This window comes from Nestor notabilis, unplaced genomic scaffold, assembly GCF_000696875.1.
Source record: "Nestor notabilis isolate BGI_N333 unplaced genomic scaffold, ASM69687v1 scaffold10226, whole genome shotgun sequence".
Classification (NCBI taxonomy): Eukaryota; Metazoa; Chordata; class Aves; order Psittaciformes; family Psittacidae; genus Nestor; species Nestor notabilis.
In genome coordinates, this window is record NW_009932368.1 from 48,115 (window position 1) to 69,440 (window position 21,326).

General features: G+C 41.9%; 1 protein-coding gene across 1 annotated transcript in view; it reads right to left on the reverse strand.

Annotated features, from left to right (window-relative positions):
- LOC104400479 (metabotropic glutamate receptor 7-like) overlaps nt 1–21,326 on the reverse strand; it is a gene marked incomplete at its 3' end in the record, with an annotated part of 66,293 nt that overhangs the window by 16,695 nt on the left and 28,272 nt on the right. Inside the window, 1 exon segment of the mRNA XM_010016350.1 lies at nt 19,347–20,282. Coding sequence (XP_010014652.1) covers nt 19,347–20,282 — 936 coding nt within the window.

The window sequence follows — 21,326 nt, forward strand, 5'->3', positions numbered from 1 at the left end:
TGGTATCAGTGGAGGAGTGAGGAAGAAAAAGGCTAATCCTATACATATTACTTCTCTTTAAAGACCTTTAGAGCAGAACACTGGTTATTAAAAAGCACTGGTAACTATATATATAAAGCAAGCCAGCTTTTCACTGGCTTTTGAAATTATAATGTAATTATTATTTAAAACAGAGCATTTACATATTGCTTTTGCTACTTAGAAACAAACTTGTTATGGCTGGAAGTGCCCTTTCTATTTAACAACTCTATCACAGTGCTGCATGGAGCGTGTATGTGACCATGCAGATTGAATGCATTTTGGGATCTAAAGGTTGCATCAGGTATAAAGATTAGTCTGCAATTCTAGCCAATCAGTTACTTGAACTGGGTTCTGATTTATTTATTAGCATGAAAATTATTTTATTTTCTCAAGTGTAAACGAGCACAGTGTGTGTTAAAGCTGTTTAAAAGAATGGTTGGATTCATGTAAGGATAAGGCAGCAAACCTTTGCTCCTGACTAGCCATCATTAGGATTTTAAACCCTTGCAAAATGAAGAAAAACTAATTCCTTATAAGAAAAAAGAAGTTGAAAATCAAAAAAAAAAAAAAAAAGAAAAGAGAAAAAAAACTTTAAAATGTTCTTTTTCAGTGAGTTTCCTGGGGATACATCACTATTTTGATGGAGACTAATTTCCTAAAAGCATCTACAGGCAAAGAACAACATGACAGGACAAGGCTGCTCCAGTGAGCAGCCTGAAAAGCAGGACCTGGGCTGCTCCCTGTGCAGGACTCAGGAAGCAGCTCAAACCAAACAAGCTTCTTCACAGAATCTCTGCTTCCGCAGTCCACAAGGAGGAAAGCTCCCCTTGTTCCCAAGGACACGAGTCCCCATCCTGCCATGTAACCCAGCAGTTACTCAGGGGCAGACAATTACACAGGGAGACTGAAATATTTTTGCCTTCATTCTGTTACAGTATGTTGGTTCTCAAAGCACTACGTTCCTCCAGAACTACAGAATGGTCAAAATTCAGAGTGAACTGTTCTAACAGTGGCAGCAGTGTAGTGAAACCTTCTCATTCTCAAAAAACTAGCCCCCCAAACCTCCAACACCTCCCTCCCAAACCAACATCACCACCACCCCCCCAAAAAAGCACCACCACCAAAACACAACCAAAGAACCAATAAAAGAAAGGATTTCAGACCTGGGTTGGGGGCAGCAGACAAAGCCCCACTGAGGCTTCATCCACACGCGGTTGCTGACATGAGCTCAAGCCAATTGTGCCTGCAAGAATGATGAACCCAAATGGTTGACCCCCAGCTACAACCCTTAAGTTCCACCAGCAAACCCCAGCATCTTCCTTTCTGAAAACAAGACTGGGCTTTCTCTGATGCTCAGACGTGCTTGTATGAATACAAAAAGGTTTGCGCCAGCCCTTTCCATCACAACCCCTTGTCCCCTCGCCCAGTGCACTGCTCTGATCCAGACACCAGGCTTCCCTGGCCCTTCTCACTGCACCTTCCGTGTAAACCATACTGCATCCCACAGGAAAACACGCAAGGCTGGGGGGATACGTCCAGAATACAAACGCTTTGTGATTTTTTTTCAAACTGTTCATGTTTTATAGGTGTGCACTAGTAGGTGTTAATTTTCTCTATTATTCCTTCAGAGCTGTCCAAGTTTGCATTTAATTAACTAAACGACTTGAGCCATCCAATTCTTGTTGCTACTAATGTATCACAATTAGAACAAACTGTTGCCACGGCAACTGCTCAATCTATCATAATTCATAACCTGGAGCGAGTGTGCTTTGTGGTTTATGCAGTCCTTGGGTTTCTGTGGCATGCAGATGGGCGTTTATTGTTATGCTAAATTGGGAATGGGTAATCCCAGAATACAAGATGATTTAGGTGCTCATTTAAATGAGATTTAATTACAAAAAGTCTATCATTTCAGGACTTGCCAAATTGCAGTCAGGAGGTATCCATGCATATCAGCGCTAATCCAGAGCATCAGGAAAGAGCTTCCTCTCTCAATTATCAAACATTGTGTTTATTTTATTGTCAGAACAAACCAAATCTCTGTCTCAAGTTTGATGCTGCAATATCCAAACCATTTTCCAATAAAGCCTATCCTGTATCACCCTACAGCAGCTCACAGTTCTTCGTTACCAGTTAACTCTGAAATTAACTCCTACACGTCATTCCTCAGAGATAACATTACAAATCACTACAAATTATTTAGAGCTCCTTATCAGCAGTTTCATGGGGTACTTACACAGAAAGCAATCTGGAATATTACAGGATGAGAAAAAAAACCGAGTTTTAAGACAAATGAGCTCACACTAACACTTAACTAATCCATGACCTGACAAGTTAGCATAGATAAATACATAGACTAGGCATAGATGAAGATGCCTATTCTATGGCACAGACCCAATTCTGCACCTATTGCTTGTTAAATATATTTTTGACAGGATAAAAAAACCCCAAATTGTTTATTGCTGTCTTCATAGCTGCACAGCATACCTGCTTTTAGCAGAGATTTATTTACTGTCTTCTATCCCTTATTATGTACCAAGAAATAAATGTTGAGTACCTAGTAGTTCCCTTATCTCTGCATGAGGAAGCCACAAGGAAGCTTGTAAATACAAAACTGAATTTGTGAAAAACTATTCCTTCTGTCAGCACATGCAAACCCTGGGCCTCAGGGGAGAAGAAGCATCCAAAGGAATATTTTTTCTGTGTGCATGATTGCAATCAAATCAAGACAGTCCTGCTGCCACAGGGAAGTTTTCTTTAATAAAGGTTGTCTTATGCATTACCTTCTTGAGCCAGTGACACAGCGCTGGGCACTGAACAACTCCCCATGCTCCACAGACGCTACCTGGGCACACATCCAGAAGATGTGTTTATTTTTTCCCAAGCAAGTCCTTGCTCAGGTCCAAGTTAGACTGAATGTGGTGCTGGCGCTGGGCTCTGCTCGATGCTTGCAAGGCAGCCAGCAGCGCTCAGCACATGGAGCAATTATCAACAGGGATATTTGGAGGCCCTGATCTTTTTTTTTTCCTTATCTTCAGTCATTGATAGATTTCATCTTCCAGTCAATAAAATACGCTAAAACAACATTGATTTTGAAGTTCTGGAGCCTCAAATCACTTGATCTTTGTGCTTAAACTTCCTTGGTCCTCCAATTAAGGTACCGGAATAAATCTTAACTGCTACCGAACATCAGTTCTCACAAGACTTTCTCTCCAACTGTAAGCACCTTGGCTAAACTAATTGATTTTCATTCCTCTCTGTTAGCATCACCTAACACAATCTAATGCTAAGCTTTTAAATGCATTTTACTCTTCAACTTACTGGTGAATTATTGTTGCTAGTTAAGTTGTTAGCAAGATCTGTTCCACTACTAAAAAGAGCTATCTTGTCTTCAAATTATATTTAATTATCTCCATTAAACATTACAGGCTGCTCTGATGTTGAAAATGTAAATCATAGGGAGCAAGAGGAAGATGATAGCATATTGTTCATCACATATTTTGTCCTCCCACTCCCTCTGCATTCTTTTAAATAAATGTTTCTAACGGTAAGTCCAATGAAGATCTCGTGATATTCAACTTACAATACATACAGTATTTTTTAGTTATTAGAAACTAACAATTCATTAATCGGTGAAACCATATGACTGAGGGGCATGGCAGAGTTACACCTCAGGTTTCACTACTCTGGCAGAGGCAGTTAATGGCTGAATGGATGGTGTTTAACGGGCAATTAGCAGCATAAGAAAAGAGGTTATTGCCAAGTTACCTGTCCTTTGTAAATAGGAGTTTCACCTCATTCCCCCACCCTGAGTTTTGTCACCACAGATACTTCAGCCATCTAAACGCCAAATGCCAACACAGATTGAACAATCTCTTGGTAAAGCACCTGACATCATTAGCTGAAAAGTGCTAAACCTGAAAAACCCTTCAGAAAGCCTTGACAACGAGCCCAACAAGGTTCCCCTGCAGCTGACCCCATCAACAGAGACTTGGCTGGAAATGCGTGTCAGATGAGGCAGCTTGTCTTGTGAAATGTTCTTTGGCATCACTAGAGCTTGGTGGGTACATTTCCAGTTGCTGCCTACCTCTTTCCCACCCCCACTAGTCGGTTTGGGAAAGAAAACCTATGGGTTGCCAGTTTCTGCTGCTGAGAGAACAGAGGCAGGAACGTCAGTGACAGCGAAGACAAAGTTTAAGACAGAAAAAATGTCAAACCACCAAATTGCAGAAGGAAAAAGTTTTCCCTATTTTTCTTTCCCCGGTCTGGACAGGGCATCACTCTCATCTGGTAAGACCCTGCAGCGTGGCTCTGCCTCCCGCACCCACAAATGCTCCACTGTGGTGTGATGGATCCAGGCTTCAGAGCAACTCCAGCTCTACTGTGTTACTGCACTTCCCACCTCTTGCAGCTTCGTTCCAGCATGTCAAGCAGAGCCCTTCTCCACTGAGACCCCTTCCTCAACAGGAGGGAAAACCAGTAAACCAGTCATTTCTCTCTGATCTCTTCTCTTAGGCTCCCCTTTCTCTTCCAATTTTTATCCTTGCCCACACATCAGAGCAGCTTGTAGGCATCTTTGTTTTGGCAGTTGCAGACTAACCTCCTTCTCTGAGAGGCTTTTCATTTGTAATAAGGTATTGATCCTCTGACAATAGTTCTCAGCTGCTTTGTGCTGTATATACAACATTACAGATACCTAAAGCTGCCTGGAAGTAAGGGCAGAGTGGGAACTGGTGACATCTTTGTACCTGGCACTTGAGAGGGCTCCAGTTGTGCTCACTGTTGAATGGAAGGCCTCCTTGGACCCTCTGTGACCAGGTTAAATGGTGTTGGAGCAGCTCAGCTGCTGCAGGGTGAGCTGGCCAGGGGCCACAGTACATGACATGCTGGTGGCTGTGACCTGCTGGTGACTGTGGTGCTTCCCCAGCACCCAACACCCCACAGAGCAGCAAACATGTTCTGCACTGGTATAGCACAACTGGGTCTGCCAGAGCCCCCCAGCTCTGCTGTGTGGTAAGGAAGGATCCTTGCTGGCTTCTTTTTGGCTGAATTGTTCTTGCTGAATATGAACACAGATTTTTAAAAAGCCATTACTGCAAAATGCAGAAGTATAAACATATCCTTTAATGGGGTACACTTGGGACACAACATCTTTGCTTCAGTCTACAAGAATTTGTTTATGTTTCTTTTTAACCTTCTGCTAAACTTATGCCTCAAAGACAAACTACTGACTGTGATAGTTTCTACTTTTTTTATTATTACATGCCTGCTTAAACCATTTAAAACAACAAGAAATGCTTCAGGTCAATATTTTTGTGTTTGTCTCTTATGTATAGTGAAACCTATCTCTTGCTTTGCATTAAATTGGCCTTGCTAGACTGAAAATGCCCTTTCAAGAATAGCTGTTTTCTTCCTCTGCAAATCCAGCTATTTTTAGCTCACTGGTGTGCACAGAGGACCTGACATTTTTGTGTTGGGGATCTTATTCAGAGCAAAGTGCATCCATCTCCATGATCAATGGAGGTTTTGCTTTGCAAGAGGGGAGATTTCCTTACCAGTCCCTGAAACTTTTACTGATTTTGTAGAAAAGTCATCTCAGCCTTACTCTCTCAGGTAAACCACGGAGTTTGAGTTACTAGCTCCAAAGTTGCACATTCTCTCTTCTTCCTATGGTTTGGTGCAAGGTAATACAATCGTACTACATGTCAGAAGTCACTGCTCAGTGATGCCCATCCTTCAACAAGCTGGCTTCGACCAAATCAATGGCAAAACTTCACTTGACTGACTCTCTCTCAGCAGATTTGTTTTCTCTTTTCATTTTGTTTCTGTTTATTCTAAAGTAAACAGAAGAAAAATTTAGCTCTGAGTGTGTGACCCAAGTTTGAGTAACAAAGGATGCTCCTTCTGTGTCAGACTGACAAGGGTACTTGATTTCATGCCCTTCCGCAGACTGCTTTCATAAGCCATTCATACACAATGACAAAAGTGCTTAAGGACCCATTCTTTCTGCTGAAATGCTTGATCAAATGAAACCCTGACTCCAGCATACAAGTTCAGCAAGAAAATTGAGAAACATCTGCATAACTTACATTGTATTGAATAAGCCCTTCATGGATTTCTTTTTGTTCCTGGATGAGCTTAGAATCAGCAGCCATTATTTCCTACTCAAAATAACATTATTATGTTTCTACAATACCCATGGGGTTCAGAAACTGGTTATGATCTGCTGTCACAAAATGCTACTTCAGTTCCTAGCATTTGGCTTACAATGTTAGCCATGATCTACAGGATTTTTCTGAAAAGATGATTAACTCTTGCTCAAACAAAGGAGCATTAATGGGAACTAAGGTTTTCTGCAGCAGAAATCAAACAGTGTTATATATTGCCCAGACCCAGAAGAGCACACCATCCTCTGGCCACCTCCTGTAGAAAACTCTTATAGAGGTGAGCACAGGGAGTGACCCTTCACTTCAGCCCCAAAGCATCCCACCTGAATCCCCAAAACAAGACTCTCCAAAAAGAGCATTCTGGAAGAGGATCGAGGTTGCAGGAATGTATCAATAACTCTGGGAAACCACATCATCTTTGTAACGTACTTATCTCAAGCCTCACATACACAGGAAGTTCAAAATAGCCATTAAAATACATTATCACGAATTGAAACTATCTGCAAAGACATTCAAATAAATTTACCCTTCCCTATTCTGAGCAAATGAGATAATTTTATGATTACTTCCTTGCAAACTAACTTTGAAGAGCTATTTTATGATTATACAGTTACCCCTTGTTCATATATGTAGCTACCCTGAGGCACGTGTGACTATTCACGCTATTCAGAAGTGCTATTCATGAAACAGGGTTTTGCAAGACTCAGATTTTACTGTTGCTGCCATAGAGATTACAGTAAGCTTGAAAAAATCCCCACTAACACGCAACAGCAGTTGCATGGTCAATGCAACAGCCCTGCTGGAAAAATCATGTTGTCAGCTCAGGAGAGTTTGACATTGCAGAGATACCAAAATGCAAGCAAAGAGAAAAGTTTTATCAACAAAGTAATTACTCTTCTGGACTCAATGGAACCACAATTATTTCATGTTGAGGTGTTGTCAGTTTATGCTGCAGATAAAAACTGTTAGGTAATGCTGACAGGGGCCTATGCAGAGATTGCTTTTCAGATGTAAAACTCTCCTGGCAGTTCTACATTTTCTAAAAAAAAAAAACCCAAAACCATAAGGAACCAAAAAAGTACATGTCAACACTATGCATTAAACACCCACATGTTTTTCCCTTTAAGAATTACACTGCTTTTTAGCCAGAAGCAGTTAAGTCTGCACTAGAAATCACAGAGGAAAAAGATACCCTTCTTCGACACCTTCCTTTGGCATCTTTCTGAAGTTCAGTGCTCGTATGCAACAACAAGACAGTGATACTTGCACACCCAACAAAACTGAACAAGGACAGTGTGCCTAGAGAGCTAGGGTCAAATGCCTCTGCCACTTCTGGGGCTCAGAATAGGTGGCGTGAAAAGGCACAAAACCATCCCCAACTCTGCTGTCCCAGGCAATCCAAGATCAATCATACCTTGTGGATCCTGGTTAACTTGGTACATTTGAAATGCAGAAGGCTGAGGAGGAGCTGAATGACTCCCTGCTTTGCCTACTTGGTGCAGCAGTTTGTCTGCTCTAGGCTGCAGCAGTGACATGGAAGAACGTTTCTCCCTGAATGCCAGTGAGAAATTATTCATTTATGGTTTTGCCCCAGAACATACCCCTCCTTCCCCCCAGGGTGGTGCCTGGATTTGCTTGCCCTGCCATGACATTCTCAGAGACCTGTAGTTCCTCTTCAAGGGAAGGCTATTTTCAGTTACACACTTTCAGTCTGCTGAAGTGGTCCACAGAGGAAGACCACAGACCACAGCAGGGAATTTGGCTGTGCTGTTGCATTGTGTCCTGGTCACTGTGGCAGAGGGGACAGGGGTGATCCTCTCTGGACCTGGGTAGGGGTATTTTCCCCTTATAATGCATGGTCCTTTCTGGGTTCCATTTGTTTTTCCATCCAAATCAGATTTTTTCTCTCTGCTCAAAACAGAAGGGAAAGGAAAAGGCTAGAATTATCACAGCAAAGAGATCCCTGACTTTCCAGATCAGACATCAAAGCAGCATGCTCGCAGGCTTCAAAGAGTCCCTCGGTAACTGCAGCACTACCGCGGGGTTGCTAACAAAGTAATTTCTGCTTAAATGAATACATCTCTGTTATGACACAGCCACATACAAATTTAAATGTAGCATTATTGCTCCATTATGGAGATACCTGCTTCAATAATTGAAAATTTCACAAAATGAATTGATTGTTAATTATCTTTTAGCTTTCACCTATACATTCCTGTAAGGCTATTACCGTATAAGCGTGAACACGACGACTGCGCCACTTATACCTGACTAACGGTTGGTGGCATCCCTTCATCGGAAATGCACACCCTCCTCCTTAGGTAATTATGTGGAACATGATTGTGGCCTTGGGCTCTGCCTGCTCAGTGTTTTCAATTAGATTTTACTACAAAAGTACATATTAACATTAAAGGAGCATTACAATGCAGCAAATGTGATAAAACAGATCAATGTTAGATGTACCTTATGCTCCTGTTGTTTCAAGAATCATAATCACCATTAATTTATGGTCTTCTGAGGAGGATCTAATTACTCTAATCATCTCCTGTTTCACCCAGAGTACGTACTTTTGCTGTTACCTAGCTTTAAATACCTGCCTTGACAATACAGACAATATAGACCTGCAGTTTTAGCGGTGCTACAGCCTATTACCAGCTTGGCTGAACTTAGGAGGTTCTGAACACCTGAGCATCTGAGTCAGACATCTCCCAGACAGGATCAAGTGCAGGTGGAAATCCCTCTTCCAGAAGAGTCCTGACTTGGGAATATGATGCAGCACCAAAATGTCTGTATTCTTCCAGTCACTAAAGATGCCTCTTTGAAAAGCATAGGTGTCAACTCCCACAACCTGGCCAAATCCTGGGTGGTTCTTTTCTGCCCACTTTGCATTGCCCAACCTTAGCCACTTGACGATGCCATTATTAACATGGTTACCACAACCCCAGGGGGCCCTCCACGTAGCCTGGCAATGAACACAGCCTGAGAACATATATAGAATTAAACACACCTCCCTGCCTTAAACTGTACTCCTGAGCACTGCTAAAATTGCTACATACCAGCTGATGCAATGCTTCTAACATGTAGTTTTTAAATCCATCTGTAAAATGCTTTAGGTTTCTTCTGCACGCAAGGAACTGTTACTATAGTTATTATTCTGTTCATTTCTGAAACACTCCAATCTTTGCCTGCGGAACATTATACAGATTATTGGTGGATAAAAATCCAGAATCATATAGTTCCAGAAATAAGTGAAAATCAAAGCTTCCAAACCATATTTAAGTATACAGAGATATTTTCCCACTACTCATTGTTTTCTATCCAGTGTAGAAATGCAATTACAACAAATTTCATGGCAGCACATATTAATATACCATTTTAGTCTCACTTCAGAGTAGCAAAACTTCAGGAAATAGTTAATGCTTTACAAAAGTGACTCAGAAGTGCTTTTGAGATACTGAGTGTCAAATCGAGGGTATAGAAATGCAGCTTCTCAGCCTAAATGAGGTTGCAATTGGACGTCCCAGAGCCAGGTTCCATTTCTTACATGATTGCTCCTTTTTTCATGTTGCTTTCTGCAAAGACCCCACTAGCTTTGCTTGTGCAATGCATTATGGCATTGCTTGCGAAGTCTAAGCAGAAAGAGGGCTTGTTTCCCAGGCTGAGCTCTGCAGTACTGCAACTCTGCTTCCACCTCCGACCGACACAAGTGCCCTGGGACAGCAGCAAGTCCCATGTATGGCACCTTTTGCCCACTGCCTTGGAGAAACCTGCATTGTGGGCAATGGTTGCTCAGTATGAATCAAATGCTTTTACATCCATCTCCTATTGTTGGAGAAAGCTGTATGGAAGATACCTCTCAGTCATAGCAGGACTGCACTCAGTACAATGCAAAGCTGAAGGAAAGCAGTCAGGATTTTGCACAGCTGAAGAATTAGTGTCCCAAATCAGCCCCCCAACCCAGGCAGAGCACAAGTCCCCACAGTACCTGCCCAGAAGCCAGCTCCTTCTCCTGCAGCACAGGAGACAGGCTGACTTGTCAGGCATAGGCAGCCATGCAGAAACACAAACCCACGCTCCTCACTTTCCATGTACAACTCTCCCATGGCAAGCGGGAAGGTACATATAAAGCTTGAGATAAGGCAATGAAATTATAAAACAGCCTGTCTCTTCTAGAGATATTGCCTCAGGCACATCCTGCACAGCCACAAAGTAAAACAGCTTCAAGTTTTCTTAAAAATACAGCCACCACCCAGAAGTAAATCTAGCTTTAATCTCACATTTCCTCATGAATCTCAGAGCCGAACAGCCTTCACCCGATCCATCTCCTGCTAATGAGTCACGCTTGTCCTCCATGGGAGCAGGTACAACATCATGTCACAGCAGCCTCTGAATCACCAACCCAAGCGGCCAACATTCCATCATCCCCCAACCTTGACTGCAGAGGGGAGAGCAGGGCACTGGAAGTATCAATCTCCCATCCTTTCTGGCATCAAATCGTCTAACAACTTGTCCTAGCTAAGCTTTAATTTGGCTCTCTCTTCATGAGCCCTAAGCCACTTTCTGTCATGTGAAACAGAAGTGACAAATCACCACATTTCTCTCCACCATGCCAAAGTGTTAGGGTCTGGTACAACCAGAAATCCCAGGTGCTCAAGTTTAAGGCCACAATAGTTTTGCTTCACTTCTGCACTTCCTTCTACCCCCAACCCCTTTTCCACCCCCCAGCCCCAAATTTTTTTTACAGCAGCTTACTAAGCAGAGGGAGATGGGCAGGTATTCCTGATGAGGACATCCACTCTCTGAAGCAATAAGTGAAAACTCCAAAGTAAACCAGTCAGTAATATTGTATTTTTCCTGAGTTGTACTCTCCCTTAGGAGTTCTTCAAAGCAGATGCTAAAGGCCTTAAGCCAGCTATATTCAGTAAGTGGTGGGTCCACGAGTGCCTGTTTGTTTAGGGAAGAAACCTCCCACCAAAGCGCCAGGGAGTTAGAAACAAGTGTGTGGCTCCAGAACACAAAATTCCTGTAGCTCTTACTGCTTCAAATATATGTAAATACTAACTTTTTATTTCAGGGTTAAACTGTTAGTAGCAGTGACATGTTACAAGCTTTTTGTGCTATTTTTTTGACTAGTAACAGCATCCTTTTCCATCTGGAAGACAAAATGAATGCAGGAAATAATTAAATAGATCTTATTGAGAACTTTACCAAGAAGTTATATATTTAAGCGTTTTTATTAGTTCTACAGAAATTAACTTTGAAACTCTATAGATACTGAAAGGTATTCACAAGGCTTTTTATATACTTTTGCAGTAGTGCTCTTATATATACTGATAAAAATACAGGGCACGGGGATCATTTCTGTAATAAAGGTTATCACCCCATAAGATTCACTGATTATTTCATTTCTAGATTTCAAAGAACACTTAATTTTCCCCTCATTTAAAATGAAACGTTATGTACTCACTGTGAATAGCCCAACACTGCACTGAAGTGGGCATTACTGTATACTCTGTTCTTGGGGGATGTCCAGACCTCACAGCTCCAGCCTGGAGGGCCTTAAATGAAATTAGGTGAAGCTGCTTTTCAATCCAGGCTTGTCTCAGGACAACTCTAATGACAGATTCTTATATTCCATGGTTTTCTTGGGGATATAATCTTGAGGCTGGACAAAATTAGGAACTTCAGCATGTTCTGAACATGCAGATCCCTATGATAATGAAGCAGTGAGTGAACTAAAAGCACATCAGTGAAAGAAAGTAATTTCTGTGGTTAATGAGTTTCATGCAGGTACTATTACTAGAATGTTGTTTTAAACAAAAGCTTTAAACTAGAATGCTGCTTTAAATGTGCCCGAAATCATGGAAGATTGAAAGTCACATTCTCTGTGAGCCAAAAAGCCTGATTTTCTCCACCATCCAACATATAAAACTCCAACAAATGTTGCATTAAAATCCTCATAACTCCAAAATCCACATACGTAGAGTTGCTATAGCAACTGTCATCTCAAGCCTTCCCAGGGGAGAAAATAAATGTGTGTCCTACCTGGTTAATTGGTATTTGTGTTACAGAGAATTGAAGGGTAACCTAGTTTCACCAGAAAATAGAATATATTCTGAAGTGCTACCATCTTAATGTGACATTATTTAATCTGAATAAGAATCCACTTTGCATATGTCTTCAAATAACAGTATTTATGTAACATTCCACACAAGAAGTAAAAATGTTGCTTCCAAATATGTCTGATTTACCCTGCTTATTGATTTGAATAAAATGGGCATTAAAAAATAGAGAAATGAGAAGGAAGGTGAGAAAGTAGATGGGATTAAGGACTTCAAATTTTATCGTGGTTATATTACAATAAAACAAACCCCTGCAACTAAAGGTTCATGCAATCTGGATGCAAAAATAAGCTGATATAAGATGACAAGTGTATGGTCAACTTTTCCCCATTTCTCTTCATTCCAGGATGAAGAAAGCTCCCAGCCAGGAGGACCACACTGGCTGAGAAACCATCATCACTCACAGTTATGACTATAACTTTTTTAACTTGAAAAAAGTCCCGAAAATAATTCAAGAAAAAATCCCATTTGGAGAATATATTCAAGAGCACATTGACAGTTATTACTAGCTTGCAAATGTATCCAGAAATGTATTATTTTAATCTTAGCCATTACTAAATAAAAGTAATCATAGCCTCAAGGAAATAAAATCTCTGTGAAACATAAAAAATATAATGATGGCACATCCCTCTATATTAGTTCAATGACATAACTTGAAAAAATATCTTAGGGGAATATTCAGCATACACAACTACATTTGAACATAGTTAAAGAGTACAGATACAGACACCAAACCTGCGGAGACAATGATTTCTCTTAATCTCCTGGTTATAGCTCTGGTAAGTTTCCAAATTGCACTCCTCCTTCAAAAGGGGAAGAGCACGCTCATGGGAACCACACACCTGCACGTGCTAACACATGCTGCCATCAGTCTGAGAACACCAAATGTAATGTACTGCAATGCAAAGCAGCGCAAGTTTTTGGGCAATTGAAGTGCCCAAGGGGATTCTGGCATGCCTGCTACATAAAGCAGATTGATGTTCAGGTTTGCCACTAAAGGGACCTAATTTTTCACTATTACATTCCAGGGATCCAGGAAATTCAATTTAAGCCACAATGTGTATATATATATTTAGTATTACCATATATATCTGGTAATACTAAATAACCATAGGAGAGGAAAACAGCTTGTGAGCTCATAGTCCTTCATAATTAGAGTCAAACACTGTTAGAAGAAAGGGAGTATACTCGGACAAAAAAACCCCACCACGCTAACCAAGGCTATTTAACATGAACCCACTGGCAATTCTTCGCGCCCTATTAATCTCTGCATACCACCATAATATACCCAAATTCAACATTTCCATTGTCTCCTGTTGCATCATTCCTGTGCAGATTTTTTTAATAGACTATTTGTAAAAGCTTGTTTAAATTCGGGATGTGTGTTTTACCTCAGTGAGATTCTCCTGTCAGCGAGGAGAAGGATGGAGCGCCTCTGGGAAGGCTAATGCTCTCTATCTAGGCTTTGCTGCCAGGCTCTGTGGGGCTCTGCTGCCCGATTTTGCCATTTGGCAAAATGCTGGTGAGCAGGACCCTGGGGCCATGCTGTGAACAGCCAGGCTTATGGATAGAGCTGCTTCATGGTGGCTCCACCAGAGGACAATGAAGGTGAGTTTCTGTCTGTATTGCTGCTGAAGGCACAGACTGAGGATGCCATGCACAGCTTTGGAAGGTGTACTTCTATCCACCTGTATCAACTACATTTAAATATTCACTTAATCATAAATACAGCTATGTTACACAACCAAGGTTAAAAAACATGGTAATGAGAAGTGTTAAAAAGTATTGTTTTTCCTAACAATAAATAAACTTCTATGTACAGAAAAAGTAAACCAGTAATTGAACAACTCTATATATCACATTGACTTAACTACAGATGCTTCTTTCCCTTCAGCTTGCTTTTACCATGAAAGAGTTGCCTCCAGAAATAATTTTCAAATATTTACATAATATTTTAAACTATTTACAAAATATTTATGTCAGTTTTTAAAATATTTACATTACGAGAGACACTAATAGTAAACCAGCAAACTATTACTGCCACCTGTGAAGTGGCATTTCCAAGATGCATTAGAGCATATCCCATGCTCTGCCATCCTGTTGCCCTTTGCACTAGCTGTAAAAGGAAAACAATAAAACCCCCCATGAAATGAAAACATGTGACTTCATGAAACCAGGTTAATCTCAAATGCAGCTCCTGAAATATCACTCAACAGCAGCACGCTGCCAGAGAACAGCCTTCACAATGGAAGGAGCTAACGCAGCATCCCCCCGGCAGCATCCTGAGCCTGTGTGAGGCACTGTGCAAGGTGGAGCATGGCAGACGTCACTGTGCTGCATGCAGGGACAGAGCATGAGGACTTGGCCCCAAAATGCTGGTCCCTACCAGCCCTGGCAATCCCCTACTGCAGTGCCCTGCCTCTGGAAATGAGTTAAAAATCAGATAATCAAAGTAAAAGCGACTGAACAACCAGCCAAGAGGCTGCAGGGACTAATCAATCTCCAGTGCAGGACTGCGCAGGGCAGGGTGTGAGGCACAGCTTCCCGCAGGATGCATTCCCACACCACCTGCATCCCTTCCCATCCTTTCACTTCCATACACTAAAATTTTGACTCAATTTGGCTTATTGATTTAGCCGTGCTTTGCCTGACCTTACTGAGCAATCTGTGCTCTTTTCAAGTGCCACTTTGTATTGACTCTGCTGTGGAGCTATGACTCCTATAATTGGTTTAACAGCTCTTTGAGGCCACTTTCCTTCTGATAAGATACCCACACATCCACAGAGAATTTAAAATAGTTTTATTGTCAAAAACAATTACTCCAGGACCATAAAAGTAGCATTTCATCCCTACAGTCCCCCTACAAACGTTTGGGTTAACAAGCTGAGCAACGCCAAAGCAGGAGCTGGACATTGATGGGGATTGACATCGTCCCCGGTCCTCAACCCCCAAAACCCACTGACTTCAGCTGATGATGGTTTTGATAGTTAGGAGTTGCTCAGAGCTGAACAGTAAGTGACCCTTTCTTTTCTGCAGGGACTCCTCTTTATATTTAGTGGCTTTCTACCAAATACATGCTAAAGGAAGTATCTTTGTAAGCCAAGGCATGGCATGATTCCAGTCCCCAATACTGTGTCCTGGTCCTCAAAAGTTACATCAGCATTTTAGAATGTACACTAATAGTTACAGGAAAACACAAAAACCACCTCACCCCAAAACACAACCCCCAAACCCTAGACAACAGCAATGATGCCCATGTATGGAGTAATGGCTATGTGACCATTGCATCAAAGCTGATGAAACTCAAGGAACGGTGAAATGTGGTAAGGACCATACTGCACCCCCACTAGGAAACAACGTGCTGGATTACCAAACCAACCCTATAAATTATAACTGAACAGGTGATTTATGAATTTTTAGATAACGGAAAGAAACTGGCTGAGTAAATGCAAGCTGTAAGAAGGTTATGAATCTACTTTTTCTGTGTGCCACCTCCCATACACCTCATGTTTTATCTCCAATGTGTAGCACAGACTCTGATATCTGGCCTCCTCAAACCATACCGTTTCCCTCCAGTCTGCTGCAAATGCTACTACTTGAATTATTTGCCTTTTATGAATTACTTGCAGCATACTTCTAGTTTGTTTTTTTTGCTGTTGCTGCTGTTATTTTCTACACTGAACAAGGTAGGTATTTTCAATATGCTTTCTACCAAGCAACATTATGCTTGTATTTATTGATAAAATAAATCCATACAATGAAAATCACAATGTTATATATAACACCATTTCTCAGTTTAAAAGATTGTGTTGCATGAGATTTTCAGCAGGTGCAATTTCCATTTCAGCAACGACCTGGGTGGCTAAGCTTAGCACAATATTTTCCAGAGAAAATACCTGACAGGAAATCACTAGCAATCACAAAAAAGCACAATCCCCTCTTCCCCGCTCAAAAATGAGAGTCAGAGAAAGCAAAGCAGGAAAGCTACTGCAGCTCGATCTCTTTGAAGAGCAGAAGGGGGAAAGAGCCCCAGCAAAGCTATTGATGGAGCGTTCGGGTCTGGCACAGAGCCTGGATCAAATGTGCTACCCAACATGGGGCAGTTTGTTGGTCAAAATACAGCAGCTCTCAGTCCCAGGAATTGCAGTCAGTCCCAGCAGCATGGGAAGTTTGGGCTGTGACAGCCAGCAGGTAGCAGAGTCCCCAGCACACCCCTGCTGGAGGCGCACCAAGTAGCAGCAGCAGGACAGCAAAGTGAAGAGCTGTTCCTGTTGCCCAGCTCCCTCTCCTGTGCCCTGTGTGAAACTGAGTTAATCATCATCTCTTTTGCTGACCTACACACACTTGTACAAGAATCTTATGCTTTCAAAGTAGTACAGGGTAATTCAGCTCTATGACTACATAGAAACCATAGCTTTCGCTATGAAATGATTTTGAATGCTGGCAGCAGTCTTTGAAATTCTTTGGGTCTTTCTATCACCTAGTTAAATCTTTGTAGACAACATTTTAAAGCACTTCATCTCGGTCACCTGCAGGCCTAAAGCATTCCCAGGCAGGGAGCACAAAAGCTGCACTGTACTCCTTGCTCCAGACCAAAGTTACAAATGGGCCCAACTGCGCTTAAAGCTGCTTATGCTGTTTCTTATCTCTCCCTCGACAGGGAGAATAGAGGTGTTTGAAGCATTTGTAAGACTTGGCAGACCTCCTTTCCAGTTGAAATTAATTCCCTTTAGGGATGCAGTGGCTGCCTGTGAAGCCCACTGCAGACGTGAGATGATACATGAAAACCATTACAACCTCTGCTCCCACCTAAGTGATCTCCTCTTTCACCAGTGAACTGAAGCCAAAGCAATTGCAATTTCTGTACCATCACTTCCTGAACAGCAAAGAACAAAGCTCTGGTATAGGCACCATCCTACGGAAGAGACTTGTAGCCAAAGCACAGACTTTCCCGAATGGCACCACTGTCCTGCAATTATACTTCAATAGCTTGCAAGTTTAACACTGCAAATTTGGAAATTATACCCCTGGCATAAAATGAGATGTGTTAATTGGGATCTGACATTTGCTCACTCATTGAAAACATGCAATAATTTTATTCACAGTGGTGAGCTTGCCCAAGTCTCATGTTAAAGAACAAAAATGAAGACAGAGGTGGAAAAAAGGGAGCAAGAAGTCAAAGCTCTTTCTGGTACAGGGAAGAAGCTTGGATTCAGTAAGTGGGGATAACTGACAGTACACTACTAAATCCATTTAAATCTGTCAGAGCATTTGAGGTGAGGTCAATGATGCCTAAATTCAGCCAGAGTATGCACAGGTGAGGAGGCATGGCAGTGGTTTCCTCTGGGCTGGGAAAGCAGATGGAGTCAGGGCTGGGGAGGGTAAAACAGAGTGACAACAGTTCAGGACAGCCTAAGATTTTCATTTCTCCCTAAGGACTAGGCTTGCAAATCACTCAAATTACAGCTATCTTCAGACAAGATTCAGAGAGAAGCAAGTCCAAAGAGAGCTCTATCACCAAGTATTAGCTGGAGCCACTTGAGCAGCAACAGGAACAGGCAGAGGGGGCCCAAGAGCCAGGAGGTAACTGAAGTTGCAATACTCAGCCACAGTGATTCAGCTCTACACATCACAATAGTAGGTACATTTTTCATTACTTGAATACTGTTCACTCAAAACTCACAGAGCTACTAAGGTTCTCCCTTTTTAAATACTGCAAACTGAAAAGGTTTTTTTCTTGCCAACACACCTTCCAACAATGTTTTGGGGAATGAATCACATTGTCCTCTGACCGTTTCTTATAGCATGCTTTCTCCAAGGCCACCATCCCCACCAATAAATATAAAAAGAAGGGACTTTCTCCTTATTGCTTTGTGTAAGACAAGAGAGAGGCTGTTCACATTTGTACCTAAACCACTACAGCATCCGCTGCAGCATGCTGGGTTAGGACCCCAGCTAACTCCTGGTTCCTGCAGAGCTGATGTGGTATATTTACAAAGAGCACTTCAAATGTGATTTCTGTTGGCAGCAAAGCCCAAAGCTGACCAAGATTTGCATCTCTTCATATGCACATCTGCTCTGATTGCCAAGGTGTATTTTCCTAAGCTGCCCACCTCCTTTCCTCAGCTGCCAGTGCTGGAGCAGCTGGGAGCACAGGATGGGAGTGGTGCCCACTGGAGCCGGGTGACTGACACACCACAGAGCAGATTCCCCTGCAGCATATGAAGTCTCTCAAAGCTAGTGGAAATCTTTTAATTGAGTCTGACAGCGCTTTACAATAATTCATTTTCTTAACAATCCAACTAATGGATTAGAACTTAATGTCTGAATGCTTTTTCTTAAGTCACTTAAGTGTAACATTTTTGACTGGCTTTTGGTGAAGGAATGCCATGGGCTTAAGTAAACCTCACTTATAAAGGGAAGTGGCCTGGCATTCACTCCAGGTCTGGTTACATCCTTGCCATGAGCTATGGGGTAGACTTCACCTGAGTTAGTTTAAAAACAACCCACGCGGAATGCAGTGTCACTCTAGGCTCCGCAGCTGGAGCTCAGAACAGACTATTTACCCTGTGGTGTAAATACGCCCCGAGGCTGCTGTCTGTGAAACAGAACACTCATTCATCAGGGTATGCACTGCCCTTAGTGCTGAACTCCAGAAGCACAGGAGTCTATTTGACTGCTTTTTGACACTTTTTTTGCTTACATCTTGTATTCAAAATGATTTAGTTAAGAGATGCTTCTTTCTGGACAATATGACAGCTAATTCTCACTTACCCTACTGAAATGATACAACTGAAATGTATGCAACAATAAAACTCATGGTTAATGTGATTGTTATTGATCATTTGCCACTTTATCAAGTGAATAGCTCACCAGCTAACTGGAGAAGGAAAAAAGTGCTATATATCATGTGTCTCAGTCAAGAGCTAACTGGATAGCTCATTTTAAAATCTATGTAAAGCTGACCATCAGTACGTAGTTTATAACTGTTATGAATCCTGATATATCAGATGCATGTTTGTTCATCTTCACCTACCTTTTCAGCTGACTGGGCAGTGCCAAAAAATATTGGAATGAAGGCAAGCCATACTATACAGGTAGTGTACATAGTGAATCCAATGGGTTTAGCTTCATTAAAATTCTCTGGGACACCCCGAGTCTTGATGGCATACACAGTACATGTAACCATTAGAAGAATGCTATAACCCAAGGAACAAATGATTTGTAGATCCGTAATGTCACATTTGAGGACTCCTCTGGCTTGATCAGGGTTCATAGTTTTCTGCTCATCATAATCTATGATGATGTTGGGTGGGTCAACTGCAAACCAAATAAAGACACCTAGAAGCTGAACAGATATCAAACTCGACGTGATCGCCAGCTGTGATGTGGGGCTGATAAGCCGAGGTGCAGTCACAGACTTTTTGCCCTGTTCAAATATGCGGTAGATGCGGTTTGTTTTAGTTAACAGGGCTGCATAGCTGATGCACATCCCCAAACCCAAGAAGATACGCCGGAAGGAGCACACTGCAACGTTTGGTTTGGCAATCATCAGAAATGTGATTATGTAGCACAGAAATATCCCTGTTAACAGGACGTAGCTGAGTTCCCTCCCAGAAGCCCGGACAATGGGAGTGTCGTTATATCTGATGAACGTTGCCATGACAAAAATGGTGGCAATAATTCCCAGCATAGCTAAGAAGACAGGTATCACAGCCCAGGGTGAGTGCCACTCCAGCTTGACAATGGGTATCGAACGGCATCCTGTTCGGTTCTCGTTGGGCCGCTCGCTGTATGAGCAGAGCAGACAAGTCACCTCGTCAGCCTGGTACTGATAGCCGTCACAGAGCTCACAGTGCCAGCAGCATGGCATCCCCTTCACCATCTTCTTCCTCTCTCCTGGCTTGCAAGGCAGGCTGCAGACTGAGGATGGCACTTCACGCACGCCTTTGCCCCACTGCATTTCATCGATCTGCAAGACACGTGAAATAGGAAGAGGCTGGTTATTTAGACATTACTGTCAGTCAGCCCAGATGGGAATGGGAAAGGGTAGGACCAAGGGGGAACCTACAACAGAGAAAAGCCAAATGGATGAACTTGTATGTGGTAGTCTCCTGGAAAAGCACCAAGAGCCACACATGCTAGTATCTTCACATGGGACTCTAATGCATGACTGTATTTGGTGCCTTCATTTTCCATTTTTATTAGTAGCTAATTCTGGTGGAATGACACAGAATATCAGATAATACAATAGAGTGTAAACCTCTTGTTCCACGAAAATTAGTAAGAAAACTGCAATAGCTTGAGGGAAGGCAGCAGTCACATTCACAAAACTGTTTTCTGTGCATCTAGAGCTTGAGGCTTCTTTCCGAGACCAGAATAATACATCTCCCTTCTTGGAACTACTAGTGATCAGGTTAATATTTTAAATTAGGTGGAAATATGTCTTATATAGGGCATGGAATCAGTGAGAATATGGCAAGACCTGCAATACAAGCCATGTAAGAAATATGAAGGACAATGAAAATAATAGTCATCAATTAAAAATGCAATAATTAGATAATATTTCATTTCAAAGTCACATTCTGCTTTTGAAATGCCATACATGCCTCTGGGAATGCAAATTACAAACTATTATATTAAATAAATGGCAAGATGGCAAGTCTCACTTGTTCTGCAGTCTCAAGAATCCTGAACTCCAAAGCATGTGCACAAGTAGTGCAGAAAATTAGATTCACAAAAAATTGCAAAATGCCAGTTGCCAGTTTACAAGAAGCAGTGAGGTTTAGCATTGGAGCCCCCTGGAAAATACTGGTGGCTCCAATAGCCGGTGTTTGTGTGACTGGTGTGTGTGTGGCTTTTCCAAATAGAAAACCTGATCTGCTGGGATAGACGTAAATAAGTGTTATTAAAACAATTTCAGCTATTATTTTTTTAGGTTACTTAAATGCTCCGCTATTTTCATAAGATGAGTTTCTTGAATCAGCTGTCTTGATTATTAATGTGTACAGGAAGA